The sequence below is a fragment of the Leptopilina heterotoma genome, unplaced genomic scaffold, assembly GCF_015476425.1.
Source record: "Leptopilina heterotoma isolate Lh14 unplaced genomic scaffold, ASM1547642v1 Lhet_114, whole genome shotgun sequence".
In the NCBI taxonomy this organism is placed as follows: Eukaryota; Metazoa; Arthropoda; class Insecta; order Hymenoptera; family Figitidae; genus Leptopilina; species Leptopilina heterotoma.
The window spans coordinates 3,326,078-3,342,934 of NW_025110833.1; the positions used below are offsets into that span (position 1 = coordinate 3,326,078).

Genomic DNA, 16,857 nt, shown 5'->3' on the forward strand with positions numbered 1-16,857 from the left:
CGATATAATATCGCAAACCCTGAGATGAATAAGAATTTATCCTTTAGGTGACAATATGTCGTTCTGAGAAAGCAAGCCAAATTCGTAATAAATGCAAGGACATTTACACGTAACACGTCTCGAATATATCGGAATCTCGATAACGTTTCATTATTGATTAGAGAGACGGATCCATTTAAAAAAATTAGATAACAATATTTTTTCATTTTTTGAATATATCACGGGAGAAATTCAGTTTTCCTTATTATTTTCCTGTATGATAATAATATATATCTTATTATTGTATATAAACCTTTTGTTTTACATTTTATTTCCAAATTCGATTCACTCGTCTAAAAAAATTAAAACTCGGCTTAATTTTTACATAATTCAATTTATATTCGACTAAAACAATTAAAACTCGACTAAAAACCTAAGAACAAAATTTACAATTTCAATAATTTCAATTGTAATAATTTCAACTTTAATAATTACAATTGTAATAATTTCAATTGCAATAATTTCAATAATTAAATTATAAAAATGGAAATTTGACCAAAAAAGCAATATTTACAATTACATAATGAAAAAATAGAGAAAATATTTTTTGAATGACAAAAATAGCATATCATTATTTTGATTTTTACCTTTTTACTGGGTTATACGATATATGAGATAACGAAATTATAAGACGCTGAATAATCAGTTTTAATGCCATTTTGCAATAGGTCTTGATTATCATATTAAGAAACAAAATTTTCTCATTACTGTACTTTGACTGCAGTTTAATTTTTTTTAACTTTTGAATTCAGAATTCATAGAAACATTTTCATAATAATTGTAATAATATTTATAAATAATAATATATAATAAATATTTACAATATTATATAAATTTATAATTGTAATATTAAATAATATTTGATTTTTTGGTAATAATAATATATAATTAAATTTAGAACGCGATTTTATGAAAATAGGAGACAAGAAATTTTTTTCTTTTTAAACAATCAAAAAATTAAAAATATAATGAACTAAAATCGAAAATAATTGTTAAATTCTAATATATTATTCCACTTGTGTATAACAGTGAATTCATCACTAATACTATTCAAAACAAAGTGAAAAATAAAAGTCCCCGAGATAGACGAACGGAAAAATAAACACCGATTCCTCTAAAACGACAAATAACAAATCCTAGAGAGAAATTAAAATTTCTATTTACTAATTCGAGTGCGACAAAACTGAATTCTTATTACTCTGAATTGCAAAATAAAATTCAGAAAAATTTCCCATCAAGAAATTTTTTTTTATTCTTTTCTCTTCTCTTTCTCTCTCTTCTCCTATTGCAAAATAATCAATGCAAATAAATAGAAAAAAATATCAAGTACGTATTATTGATTTTTTACTTCATTTCTTACGTTTTACTTTATCGAGAAAAAAAAGGAGAAAGAAGAAATAGTATATTTTAAAGGTCATTTGCTTAATCGATCAGTCAATGACCACACACTCGTATAATAGTCAAGATCGTCACTACATAACTTGAGAGAGTAGTTTACTATTATAATTTTCTGATGACTGAAGAAAATATTTCCATACGTCATAATACACACGTACGCTCAACATTTAGCAATATATTATCTCATCTATCTTTTCCCTCTCTCTCTCTCTCTCTCTTTTTCTCCTACAAGGTTCGCGAAAAACGCTATTCACAAAAGAGTTTGCGAGTGTATAAATACACCTTCATCCTCTAGAAACGTTGCTCCATTGAACTTTGGCGCTGTCTTTCGCTAAACTGGACTTAAGCCAGGATTACGCAAGTCGCGCCCCGATGACCTCCTTCTTCAAGTAAAGTTGACCTTGCAACTTGTTCTTGAGAAATGTACAAGCTCATCAGCTGATTAACCTTCTTGACAATTCAACCCTTTTTTTTGAAAATTACCACAATTTTCCTAAATTCGATTAAAGAAAAGAGAATATTATCTGCTTTATTATCTCCGTGAAAAGTTGTTCCTAGAAATCGAGAAAAAAATTTAATAACCAACTTTATTAGTAAATTTTTGAAATTGCTAAACTAGAAAATCGATATTTCTGATTTTATGACTTGAGTCGAAAAAATTGAATTTTATATTAAATTACAAAAAATCGAAAATTTTAAGATTTTTTCTAGTGGTTTTTTAATTTTAGTATTTGTTTAAAATCGTTATTACAGAACTATATTTTTTTAAATTAAAAGTTATTATAACACTGAAATAATAAACAAAATAGTAAATTTAAAAAATCAAATAATAAATATATATTTTTTAATTAAAAATTATTATAACACTGAAATAATAAACAAAATAGTAAAATATAAAAAATCAAATAATAAATAAAACAGATAAAATTACAACGTAAAATCAAAGATTTGAGGTTAAAATATATTTGAATCAACGTTGATTAATGAAAAAATTTCCTACAAAAAAAAAGAATTGAAAAATAAATAAATATACTAATAAAATATTCAAATAAGCAAAAAATCTATGTTTTCTTTAAATTTTTCCAATTTCCAGAATTAACTTTTGGCAGAGATCGCAGCAGGTGAATCACCTCAACAATGGAATTTTTAACATTTTTTTTTCTTAAATAATTTCTTATCGAAAAAAGATATATGACTAATACTTTGGCTATAGTAATTGATCAATATCAGGGCACTGCAATGCAATAAAGATTATTCCCGTTCAGATGGTTAAAAGAATCTCGGTCATCTGACGTCCCTGATAAAATAATGACGTTAGTGCTTTCAAGATTTTTCACAAAAATGACGACAATTTGCATTTTGCAAAGAGAAATAATAATTATTTATAATGTAAAAATACGCCAACAGATTATAAACAACCTAAACAACATTAAAAAAGTATTTTTTCAGAATAGAAATTTAGTCCCTAAAAAATAACCGTCAAAAAATACCTACCCTAATTTAAAAAAAATATAATAACACGATACAATTTAAACATTTTACATGTTTAAAATTTAATTTTTCGATTGTAAAATAAATAATAAATTCAAAAATTTAGAAAAATAATACATACAAATAAATAATAGAGGAAAAAATAAAAGTATACAATACTATAAAAGTGAGGTTATGTTCCTCGTACCGGCAACTGTCAGACTTCCACATATCAGAAATAATCAATAAACCATTTTCAATTGTTTACAAAACGTTTGGCGGAACGAAAATAAACTTTAAACAAGTGTCACAAGGACGAAATTTCAATTGAAAACTTAGATTGACAGAACACTGCGGAAAAATAACAACAATTGCCAAAAGCATGCGAACAATGACGTGATTTTCGTAAGCGGAACTTCCGCCAGTGGTGTAATTTCCGCGGGAAATTTGATAATTTACAAAAAAAAAAGAAAAAAAGAACAATGTAGATCGAACACTTTCCAAGAAAACAGTAGTAGACAAATGTAATAAAAACAATACCAATGTATTCAAATATTAAAAAATTTGCATCTTTTCTGTTATTAATCTCTCTCAAGGGCAAATGGGCGTCAAGCTTCCAATTGCATTCCTATTGGTCAATCAAGCCGGAAATGGATTAAACGCGCGAATAACATGCGTCACATTGTTAATTCAAAAACATTGTCAACTAAAAAGCACGTGAGAAAACTGTTTAGCGGAAGATTCCTTAATGAAAACGTGGTGAAGAGAAAGGTCACGAATTTGAGTGTCAGGAAGTTTTGGTAAAAGTGTCAGGGTCTCGAGGTTATTGCAAAGAGAGAGAGAGAGTGAGAATGAGAGAAAAAGATGTATAACTTGCGCAGAAGATAACACGTGACCTGCGCAGCTATTCTTAGCAGAGGTCGGTTCTGAGAGAGGAAGTCTGACTCGCTCACTCGTCGTCCGGCGCGCGTCCGATAAAGGAGTCAAGTTCCCTATCCTCTCGTTCCTTACACTCTTTAACTTTTTAAATATACATATATACATACACACAAGATGTCTGGACTTGGAGATCCCGTGGCGTTCGCCAAAGATTTTATTGCCGGAGGAGTTTCTGCAGCAATTTCAAAAACTGCTGTAGCACCAATTGAACGTGTGAAGCTTCTCCTTCAAGTGCAACACATTTCTAAGCAAATCGCTGAGGACCAACGCTACAAGGGTGAGTCATTAAAAAAAAATTAACCACGTTTTTACTCAATGGAGTAACTAGTCAACGAATTTTTTTTTGCAATTCCGGTGTAAGAAGGGCGGAAAAACTAAGTGAAAAAAAATGAACATTTTCCCTTCAAGTGAATGCCAAGAAAGCATGTGACATTCGTGAATTTGAAGCGTGTCAAGAGTTAAACTCGGGGAACGGTGAAATTACTTTTCAGCCGTTAATATTCCATGGTTCCCGTTATGTAATTATTATTCTCCTTCTAAAAAATCTACTCTGCAAAAAGAATCAAGAGTATTTCATTATTAAAATATGATTTTAAGCGTTACGTAATTTACTCCAAGAGCGAAATATATGTAAAAAAAAGTGATTTGATTTGATGAATTTTCTTTCGGGTGGGTCGATAAACGAGTATTCACGACAGCCAGATGGCAGCGCGTGGCTTTCCTGGTTCAGGAAAGGCAAGAAGAATCGATGACGATGCGCTCCAACATGGCGATTAATTTTGCCATGAGGGTGACCTCAACTTCTTTTCTTTTTGTCAATTAAAACATCCTTATACACACAACTTTCCAGAAAATAAACACATTTTTCAGTTAGAAAAATCCAAATAGATTTTATACCCAAATATTAAACCGAATCCTATATTTATCCATTTGACCTGATTTTGACCTTTTGTTATATGGCCTTTGTGCCAGGACAGCATTGATCGGGTTTCTGAGGTTAGAATTGACCTTGACTTCCCCTTTTTATAGTAAAATTGACAAAATTATTTTAAAAAAACGCCCTTTTTTAAAACAATAAATTTAGTATGTCTTTGATTTTGTTCTCCAAATTATTTAGTTCAGTATTCGATTTTTCGGTTACAACAATCGTTTATTTACAACAATTAATACACTCTAAATAATAATCTAAAATATTCAATTGTTCTGATTCATTAAGAAGATTAGATTGAATTGAATACGTGTCATTCTCGATAGTTTGGAGTTAAAACGTTCGAGATATAACCAGTTTTGATAATCACGTTTTTGCTTGAAAATTTAATTTCTTTTTAAAGTAAAAAAAAAACTTCTTGGGAAGTCCTGTTTTTCAAATTAGCATTAAATACTTTTAATGCTTTGACTTATCAAATGTATTACATAACACGGGTGTCGCATTATATAGATCTATTAACTTTCATATTAGATAACGAATCGAAAAAAAAACTGTTCTTGCTTTAAATGAAAAATTAATTGTAATTTAATGACAATGAATCTTATTTTGTAATTTAATTAATAAAGTTAAATCTTTCTTGGAATTCAAAATTTTCTTTTCTTTCTATCTTTTTCCTCTCCTTTTCTTTTTGAAAAACTTGTAAATTATTGATTGAAACAATTGGAAATTATTGATTGGTGACTTCTAGATTGTAATAACTAATAAAATAAAAAATTCCAAATTTTGATTAATCAAAAGTTACCGATTGGAAATTCAGAGAATTTTTTTTTCGTTCGTTGCCCAATGAGTTTTTTTTATCTATAATTGAAAAAAAATGAGACACTAACTTGATTTTCTTCTTGTTTGTTTGCAGGTATGGTCGATTGTTTCGTCCGTATTCCAAAAGAACAAGGATTCTTGAGTTTCTGGCGTGGTAATTTCGCCAACGTTATCCGGTACTTCCCCACGCAAGCTTTGAACTTTGCCTTCAAAGACAAGTACAAGCAAGTGTTCCTTGGAGGTGTTGACAAGAATACCCAATTCTTCCGTTACTTCCTTGGAAATCTCGCATCCGGTGGTGCTGCTGGAGCTACGTCTCTCTGTTTTGTCTACCCTCTTGATTTTGCAAGAACCAGGTAAATTTTTAATTCTGCACTATTTTCTAAAAAAAAAAAGGAATGATGTTAATTTTCCATTTGTTGACATTAGTGTTAAATATTTTTTTTAAACCGTTAAAAACTTTTTTTGAAACTTAAAATCACTTGAGTTAAGGCCAACGCAGAATAGATCTGTAACCGGAACCGCAATCGTAAGCGTAACCGTAAGAATAAATTAAAGAAGGATAGGTATATTGTTTATCCTTCTCCAACTCATTCTTATACGCTTACGGTTACGATTGCGATTCCGGTTACAGATCTATTCTGCGTTGGCCTTTAAGGCCAACGCAGAATAGATCTGTAACCGGAACCGCAATCGTAAGCGTAACCGTAAGAATAAGTTAAAGAAGGATAGGTATATTGTTTATTCTTCTCTAACTCATTCTTACGCTTACGGTTACGATTGCGGTTCCGGTTACAGATCTATTCTGCGTTGGCCTTTAAACTTTAACACATTGAATATAAAATTTCACATAGAGAGGCTGCTCGCTTTTGAGAAAAGACGGCGCTGAAGTCGTTTTTCACAACTATTGGCACCAACTTTTGAATTCTTTAATGCGAATTTAAGAATTATTGTATTTATTTAAATTCAAATTAGTAAAATAAAAATAAAATTAGTAAATTTAAATTCAACTTAGTATATCTAAATTAAAATTTGTTTTAGTTAATAATAAACAAACTAATTTATTATAAATTAGAAAATATATATTTTATAGAACAAATAAATTTTAGAAATTGTCTATAAATAATAAAGATTTGAAATAGTTTTTATAAAATTTCTTATTAATTTTTTTATTATAGTTATTATTAAAAAAAATAATTATTTTTTTTTTTAATTTTTTTCCATCATCTTCAAAAATCAAAAGAAATTTCTTTATAAATAATAAAGATATTAAAGAATAATAAAAATAAAGATTATAAAATATAATTTATAAAAATAAAGATTTTTATATTGTGTTGTATTAAAATTCAATAATTATAAGAAAAGAGAGGGCGAAATGTAAAGTTAATGAAATAATTTCAGATTGGCTGCAGACGTTGGAAAAGGAGCAGGAGGACGTGAGTTCTCAGGTTTAGGAAATTGTTTATCGAAGATTTTCAAAGCCGATGGACTAAACGGTCTCTACAAAGGATTCGGTGTATCGGTCCAGGGTATTATCATCTACAGAGCAGCTTACTTTGGTTTCTATGATACCGCTCGTGGTATGTTGCCTGACCCCAAGAAAACTCCATTCCTTGTCTCATGGGGTATTGCACAGGTAAGCAATTTCTCTCAATACTTTTCTCCTAACAATTATTTATCACAATTATTTCATATTCTTCTTTTCTTTATTTCTCTTTTTTTCTATTTCTCTTTCTTCATTTTTTATTTGCCTCTTGACATTTTTTGTGTCATCTTTAATATTTTTTGAATCATCTTTCTACATTTAATCTATATTTGTCAATATTTTTGTTTTATTTAAAAAATTTGCTTGAAATAATCAATTTTCTTGATTTCAGTGCGTTACCACCGTAGCTGGTATTGTCTCGTATCCCTTCGACACAGTCCGTAGGCGTATGATGATGCAATCTGGCAGAGCAAAGTCAGAAATTCTCTACAAGAGCACAGCTCATTGCTGGGCAACAATTGCGAAATCCGAGGGCACTGGTGCCTTCTTCAAGGGAGCCTTCTCCAACGTACTCCGTGGTACTGGCGGTGCCCTCGTACTTGTATTGTACGATGAAATCAAGAACCTTCTCTAAACAAAAGGCAATTAGGGTCCTTACCTCAATTTTCATTTACCATTCATTGAGAGAAAAAAAACTCATTTTCCATTTACCACTTAAATTTTATCCCTCCTCCCTTAATTTCCCCCCAATTAATTTGAACATTGAAAGACAAAGCAGTTCTCCTAACACCGAGTGTCCAATAAACACGAACTACTGTGTCAACAATTTCATAAATAAATTTTCTCTCTTTCTCTTTCGGGGTCTGAGAGCAAATAAAAAAATGGTAGCGGCTCACAAAACGCGTGAAACTCGGCAGAGAAATAAAAAAAACAAGTGGGAGTTCGACAATGCTCTGAGCTCCATAGACTAAATAATAAATTCGCTTTTATTTATTGCCGGATTCAGTATTTTTCTGAGCCTTACGAAAAACGCGCTTCTCACATTCTCTCTCTCCTGCCCTGCAACGCGTTTCGATATATATATTTGTGAAATTGAAAATAACACACGTCGTTTGAAAATAACAACAATAAACGCGTGCAGGACGTGTTCAAATGAGAATTTTGTGACATGCGACGTGTGTCGCTCGGGTCAGTGAAACTGATTATTTCAACTATAGATATTAAAATATATATATATTGATTTTAATTAAAAATGACAACAATCATTGAAAAGCAAATTTTATGTGAAAAACAAAAGAAATTTGTGAGCGAGAGGGACGCGCGGCGAAGATCATCAACGGCGATGGCGGGGCGCGTAGACCTGGGCCGCCCCCCGCCCTTATTCTCGGCCCATTGTAGATAATTAATAATTCGTAATTATTGATGAAACGATGATTGTAATAATAACAAGTCCACCGTGAATTAGGCGAGTGGTTATTTAATTTCACACTCTGGACAACTATCTTGTAAGATATAAAAGAAGAAAGAATGATTTAAAAAAAAAAGAATAAAGTAAAGTAAAGCGTAAGAGGTAACCTCTGAATTGTATGCATCTAAAATCTGTTCATGTTAAGGTGTATGCAGAGAAGGCGAGAGATCAATAAAGTCGAAGTAAAATTTAATTTCTATTTTCTTGTTACTTTCATTTTTTTTATGAACCTGAACACACTATTTAATAATATTACCGCGCATCTATTTATAATGACAATTTTACACAAGAGAATAAATTCTATTTGAAGGTTGAGGATCAAGGTTGACCACGTGTCTGTAGTATAAACGAATTGGCAAAGCTACGTTTATAAGCACGTGCTGCTAGCCAAGAATAATTTAACACACGTAATTTGTTGTTACAGTCGAGCTTTTTGCATAATATTCACTTAAGTGATAATTCTAAAAAAAAATTTAGTTGGCTTAAAATACTTTATTTTTAAAACTAAAAATAGTAAATTTTACTAATTAAATTAAAGAAATTTTTTAAATAAAAATTTAAAAAATCAATGTATTAATTTGAATTTTGGCAAAAAATATTTATTGTTTTATGCAAAATGTCATGTTTCTAAATTTATATTCCATAAATTAATTTAACAAAAAAATGTTGATAGATTTCGATTTCTAGTTAACTTCCAATTCAGTAAAAAACGAAATTCAATTTATTGAATTTTTAATCTATTCAATTTCTATTTCGATTTCTAATCAACCTGCAATTTAATAAAGAATAATAAAATTCAATTTATCGAATTTTCAACCTATTCAAATTTCTAACTAATAAAATTCTATTCGATGCCAAAATTTATGGCAAATTTAAAGTTATCCAACTTTATTTTTAATCTATTCAAATTTCTATTTATTTCGATTTCTAATCAACCTCCAATTAATTAAAGGACAAAATTCAATTTTTTGAATTTTTAATCTATTCACATTTCTATTTCGATTTCTAATCAATCTCCAATTTAATAAAGAATAATAAAATTCAATTTATCGAATTTTTAACCTATTCAAATTTCTAACTAATAAAATTCTATTCGATGCCAAAATTGATGGCAAATTTGAAGTTATCCAACTTTAAATAAATACTAATAAATTTTATTTTTAAAATATCATAATTTAAAACTTTAATTTTATGGATTATTAAATTTAATTAATGAATTTTACTAAATTTATTTTATTTTAAATTTAAATTATCGACATTTTTTTGTGTTGAAATTTCCATCTATCCAAATTTCAAACTATAGAAATTTTATTCGATGCCAAAATTTATGGCAAATTTGAAGTTATCCAACTTTAAATTAACGAAAATAAATTTTATTATTAAAATATACCAGAAATTAAAATAATTATAATTTTAATCGATTTTTAAATTTAATTAATAAATTTTAAATTATCAAAATTTTTAAAATACTTAATTTTAAATTAACAATTTTTAAAATTACTTTAATTTTATTTATATGCAAATTCAATTCATCAAATAACAAAATTTCAGTTTATGTAATAATTTATCGATTCCAATCTCCTTTTAGAATTTTAATGAATTTAATTTAAAAAATATTCAAAGAAATCAATTATTTATCCTGGGAAATTGAAATGTAGGACATCATAAGGATTATTCATAGGCAATTGAAAGTAAACAATGATTTTTTAAGAAAATGATAATTTATGAAATGAGGAATGATATCGTCGTTCATCATAAATCCACTGATTAAAAAATCCTGAACAATTTTTTTTTTAGAAATCCTGAAACGAAGAGATTTTTTCACATCACTGTTACACCTGTTACAACAATTTTCCTTAACTATTTAAAACTTTCTTAATTATAGAATCTAATATTCTGTGTGTAAAGTAATATTTTCCAGTAAATTTTAATCACCATAAGAAAAAGTTTTGAATAACATTATTTTGAAGTCTAACATTAAATTCAAACATTTAATTACAATTTTCTGTTGTCAATAAAAAATTGAAAAACTCCTATCTATTAAAGTACTTTTTCTAAATTAAATTCAGTTCGACAAAAAATGGAAATTGAAAATAAAGACAAAATAAAGAGAATTGAGAATAAATAATTATTCTTTCGATAAAAAAGAAATTATAGACAAATAATCTAAATTCTATGTCTTTTTCGTAAACGTTTTTTTTTATATAAATTTCTGCTTTAATTACATTTTGTAATAATTGGTATGCATTTTATTTATACAAACATTAAGTCTAACAGAATTTTTTTTCGACCTAGAGAAGAATAAAGAAAGGAATGATGTCTTTTTTAAGAGCAGTGATAATACGAAACCAAGATAGATAACTTAAAAAAAATTAAAAATAAAAATGGATGAAATGAAACGAAAAAGTGTATGTACAGCAATTGAGGAATGGCAATTAATTCATAATTACAAAAGGTCATACAGTTGTCCTATTTGAATCGCCTGCTAGAAAGACCATTATTCGATTGATCCCTGGCATGTTTAAAAACGTTCCTAAGATTGGCACTCTCCTTAAAAAGTTTACAGCCACTGGCAAAAATCCACTACAAATAATAGAAATTTGTAATAACGATATTTTTTCTCCCTAATACTACTTCTTTTTTAGCTTATCAAATTAGTTTCAATCAGAAAAATTAAAACAAATTGAAATAAGAATAGCCAATTTCTTCCCAAATAAGCGAAAAATCCAAGCAACAATTAAAATAGCAAACGAAAACTTAAGAAAACTGAATAAAGCTAAAAACAGCTAATAAAAATTTTTTCCTCTGAACAATTGATACAATGTGCAGATAAAATTACGCATAAATTAATAAATAATACCTGGAAGTAAATAAATAGAAATGCATTCCAAAAAAAGGAAAGATTAACACACTCAAAAAAATTATTAAGAGAAAATTCATTACCTGAATAGAACAATGAATCCATATGTTTCGACGATCATGCCCACTAAGGGCCATCCCATCAAGACAATAATTATGCCTCCTAAAAATGATGCACTTCCTTTTATTTTATGCCTCTGGAAAAAGAAGCTAAATGTCCTTCTAGGTCCAATTACACATCCTAGTCCACAAATAAACAGGAGCTGTTAAAACATTAAATTTTTTATAAAATACAATTAATTTATCAATTATACAAATAATTTATTTATACTATTACATCTTAATTCAATTGATAATTAATTTAATTAATTTTAGTTGACATATTTAATTGAAATAACTGCAATATTGGAATATTCAATAATGAAAGGCGAAAGGAAAGAAAAGTTAATAAAAATTTTCCTCCTATAAGAAAATCGTATTTACGTTAAAACATATTAATACCAAACGTCTCAAATAATTTTTATTAAATGTTTAAACAATTTCTCCCATGAAATAAAATACCTATGGAAAAAATTGTAAAACTGATGACATCGAAAGGTTTGATTAACAAAAAGAAATTTACTTACATTTCCAATTGCCAAAAGTCCTTTGTCAAATAATAGTAATACTCCTAGGAAGAGAAAAGCAATGCCAAATCCAGCAAGTCCGACTCCAATTTCTAAAATATAAATTTGTGTTTTATTTTATTATTAAAAGGAAAGAAGGAAAAAAAATCGAAATTTCAAACCACCGTCTTGTATACCACAGTACTTTTTAAAGTTATAACGAAAGTACTTTTTCAACATTGAAAAAAACTCACTTTGCGTATCCGATATCTCGAACATATTTAGAAAATTATTTCTCACAGTTCAATAGGAGTTTTTAATTAACACATAAAGTGAAAAATATTTATTTTCACTTGATTCTTTGACAGCACAAATGTTTCTCAAATATGATAAAAACCTAACCTATATCCACGTCATTCACTATGATGCGTCAAATTTGTAACTTATTTACCGGCATATTTACAATAAATACAAAATAATTATCAAGTAATTATTATCTACTATCACTAAATGATGGTCAAATTACTAACTTTACACACCTTATTATGATTACAACATTGTTTAAATTAAAAAAAAATAAAAAGAAAACGTTCATATAAAAACAAATGTGATCTGTGCGCCATTTGCAATGAATACTTGCGCAAACGCGTGAAAGTGATTGCCATTGGTTGAAAAAAGCGCGCGGTTATTTCAAATTTAATAAATTTAATTTAAATATAAACAAATATTTCTATTATTGCAATAATAGTAATAAAATAATGAATAAAGTAAAGAGTAATTTAATTTTTGGTTTAAATAAATAATTTATTAATTTAATTAATAATTTTTTATTAAAGATAAATATTATAGTTCAATTATTATTTTGATTATTATAATTTCTATAATAATTATTATTATTATCAAAAAACTTCAAAAGAATAATATTGAATTCCTTCCAAGAATTGTTTTATTTATAAAAAGAATTGAATTCTCGTGTTGAATTTTGTTATAAAATTTTTAAAAATCATAATTAAATTCTTTTGGAGAATTTCTTTGATTTTTTTTTAAATAATGGAGTTACTTTAATAATTTTAATTGAAAATTTTGTAAGCAATTGACTTTTATGAAGAAGAATTTTATTAAAATTGTATTGAAAATAATTAAATTCTTTTGAGGAATTCTTATTAAAATTGTTTTGAAAAGAATTGAATTTCTGCAAAGAATTTTACTATTTATAAAAATAATTGAAATGATCGAAGAGTTTATTAAAATTTTAGGAAAAATTGAATTGTTTTGAAGAATTTTATAGAAATATTTGAAAATAATTAAATTCTTTCAAGAAATTTAATTAAAGTGGTTTGGAAAATAATCATCAGAAGAATTTTATTATTTTTTGAAATTAATTGAATTCTTTCAATTTTTTGACGAATATATTTAAAAATTGCATTGAAAGTAATTTAATTTTCATATAGAATTTTTTTAAATGATTTAAGAATAATTGAATTATTTTTAGAGAATTTCAAATTTTTGTTGAAATTTAATTTTATGCAAATTTTTGAAAATAATTAAATTCTGTCGTGTAATTTTATTTAAATTAGATTAAAAATAATTTAATTCCTACAAAGAATTTTAGTAATTATAAAAATAGTTGAATTGTTTCGAAGAATTTATTAAAATTTTAGGAATTAATTGAATTTTATGGAAATATTTAAAAATATTTGAATTCTGCAGAGGAATTCAATTAAAATTGTTTTGAAAATAATTGAATTCCTTTAAAGAATTTTACTATTTATAAAAATAGTTGAATTCTTTCGTGAAATTTGATTAAAATTTTATATTATTAATATAATATAATTGATATAATATTAATAATATATTTTGAAATAAATAAATAAATTAATTACAAATTAGCCAAAGTATCCGCGCGCAAGCGCGCGGGAATGTTGTATGGGGCTGCTTATTTTAAACAATTTAAAAAATTTTAAAGAAATAATTATTATAACCTAACAAAGAGATTTAACTAACTAAAATTCAAATAATTTCACTCAATGGTCTCAATTTAAATAGAATTTACATTACTAGACTTAAACTATGGCTAGAACAATTACAATTAGTATCTAGGTCATCTTTTGCATTGCTTATTTTATAAAGCCATTTTAAATTAAATACTTTTTAAAGAAATAATAATAATAAAAAAAATTATTACACACTGAAAAAAGTTTTACTTGAAATAGCGATAAGTTTCTCTAGAATAACGAAAGTATTAATTGAAGCACTGAATAATTTCGCTACTAAAGTGAAATCTGTAGTTCATCCAGCTAAATATTTTTTGCCGTGCATAACGAAAAAAGAATTAAATTAACATCAGATTTTCTACATTCAAAAAAAACGAATTCAAATAGAAATTAATCATTTAACAACTTAACCAAATTCACCCTAGAAATCACTGAATTCGATAATTTAGAAGAAAGTCAGACAAAAGCAGGGTTCCTACAGAATCTGGAAATCATGGAAATCATGGAAATGGTATGGAATTTTTAAAAGGCTTCTGGAAATCAGGGAAATCATGGAAAAGGCCTGTAATTTTTAAAAAATTCTAAATTTTTTCAATTTTCCATTTTTTCTCTTGAATAAAAATTCAAATAATAATAAAGCTAAATGGTATAAAAGAGAAAAAAAATATTGAATTTTTTTAAGAAATTCAATTTTTCGGATTTTTGATAATTTTTAATAATTTTTTATTTTTTTCCAAAGAGTCGAGACAATTTAATAAGTAAAGTATTTTCCAAAAGCACAAAAATAATGAAGCTAAATCCCATAAAAGAGAATAAAATGTTGAATTTTAAGAAAATCGGATTTTTGAATTTTTTCGAATTTTTGATAATTTTAGATTTTTTACCAAAGAGTCGAGACAATTTAATAAGTAAAGTATTTTCCAAAAGCACAAAAATAATGAAGCTAAATCCCATAAAAGAGAGGAAAAAATGTTAAATTTAAGAAATTCTGATTTTTGAATTTTTGATAATTTTCGATAATTTTAGATTTTTTACCAAATAGTCGAGACTATTAAATAAGTAAAGTATTTTCCAAAAGCACAAAAATAATAAAGCTAAATCTCGTAAAAGAGAAGAAAAAATATTGAATTTTAAGAAAATCGGATTTTTGAATTTTTGATAATTTTCGATAATTTTAGATTTTTTACCAAAGAGTCGAGACAATTTAATAAGTAAAGTATTCTCCAAAAGCACAAAAATAATAAAGGTAAATCTCGTAAAAGAGAAGAAAAAATATTGAATTTTAAGAAAATCGGATTTTTGAAATTTTTTGAATTTTTGATAATTTTAGATTTTTTACCAAAGAGTCGAGACAATTTAATAAGTAAAGTATTTTCCAAAAGCACAAAAATAATGAAGCTAAATCCCATTAATTAGAGGGAAATATGTTGAATTTTAAGAAAAACGGATCTTTGAATTTTTGATAATTTTTGATAATTTTAGATTTTTTACCAAAAAGTCGAGACAATTTAATAAGTAAAGTATTTTCCAAAAGCACAAAAATAATGAAGCTAAATCCCATTAAGGAGAGGAAAAAATGTTGAATTTTAAGAAAAACGGATTTTTGAAGTTTTTCGAATTTTTGATAATTTTAGATTTTTTACCAAAGAGTCGAGACAATTTATTAAGTAAAGTATTTTCTAAAAGCACAAAAATAATGAAGCTAAATCCTATTAAGGAGAGGAAAAAATGTTGAATTTTAAGAAAAACGAATTTTTGAAATTTTTCGAATTTTTGATAATTTTAGATTTTTTACCAAAGAGTCGAGACATTTTAATAAGTAAAGTATTTTCCAAAAGCACAAAAATAATGAAGCTAAATCCCGTAAAAGAGAAGAAAAAATGTTGAATTTTACGAAAAACGGATTTTTGAAATTTTTTGAATTTTTGATAATTTTAGATTTTTTACCAAAGAGTCGAGACAATTTAATAAGTAAAGTATTTTCCAAAAGCACAAAAATAATGAAGCTAAATCCCATAAAAGAGAAGAAAAAATGTTGAATTTTAAGAAATTCGGATTTTTGAATTTTTGATAATTTTCGATAATTTTAGATTTATTACCAAAGAGTTGAGACAATTTAATAAGTAAAGTATTTTCCAAAAGCACAAAAATAATGAAGCTAAATCCAATGAAAGAGAAGAAAAAATGTTGAATTTTAGGAAAAACGGATTTTTGAAATTTTTCGAATTTTTGATAATTTTAGATTTTTTACCAAAGAGTCGAGACAATTTATTAAGTAAAGTATTTTCTAAAAGCACAAAAATAATGAAGCTAAATCCTATTAAGGAGAGGAAAAAATGTTGAATTTTAAGAAAAACGAATTTTTGAAATTTTTCGAATTTTTGATAATTTTAGATTTTTTACCAAAGAGTCGAGACAATTTAATAAGTAAAGTATTTTCCAAAAGCACAAAAATAATGAAGCTAAATCCCATAAAAGAGAAGAAAAAATGTTGAATTTTAAGAAATTCGGATTTTTGAATTTTTGATAATTTTCGATAATTTTAGATTTATTACCAAAGAGTTGAGACAATTTAATAAGTAAAGTATTTTCCAAAAGCACAAAAATAATGAAGCTAAATCCAATGAAAGAGAAGAAAAAATGTTGAATTTTAGGAAAAACGGATTTTTGAAATTTTTCGAATTTTTGATAATTTTAGATTTTTTACCAAAGAGTCGAGACAATTTATTAAGTAAAGTATTTTCTAAAAGCACAAAAATAATGAAGCTAAATCCTATTAAGGAGAGGAAAAAATGTTGAATTTTAAGAAAAACGAATTTTTGAAATTTTTCGAATTTTTGATAATTTTAGAT

At 26.4% G+C, this 16,857-nt stretch overlaps 2 protein-coding genes across 2 annotated transcripts; one reads left to right on the forward strand and one right to left on the reverse strand.

The window, feature by feature from the left end:
• The first annotated feature begins 3,838 nt into the window (after window positions 1-3,838).
• LOC122506661 (ADP,ATP carrier protein 2) lies at window positions 3,839-8,740 on the forward strand. The gene is made up of 4 exons (XM_043618983.1): window positions 3,839-4,123; window positions 5,688-5,949; window positions 6,995-7,229; window positions 7,471-8,740. Exons 1-4 carry the CDS (start codon window positions 3,961-3,963, stop codon window positions 7,711-7,713), a joined length of 903 nt encoding a protein of 300 aa, XP_043474918.1. The 5' UTR covers window positions 3,839-3,960; the 3' UTR covers window positions 7,714-8,740.
• A 2,033-nt stretch (window positions 8,741-10,773) lies between these two features.
• LOC122506683 (vesicle transport protein GOT1B) lies at window positions 10,774-12,646 on the reverse strand. The gene is made up of 4 exons (XM_043619006.1): window positions 12,266-12,646; window positions 12,033-12,124; window positions 11,491-11,669; window positions 10,774-11,130 (listed from the first exon to the last, which is right to left on the reverse strand). Exons 1-4 carry the CDS (start codon window positions 12,288-12,290, stop codon window positions 11,004-11,006), a joined length of 423 nt encoding a protein of 140 aa, XP_043474941.1. The 5' UTR covers window positions 12,291-12,646; the 3' UTR covers window positions 10,774-11,003.
• Between the last annotated feature and the right edge of the window lie 4,211 nt (window positions 12,647-16,857).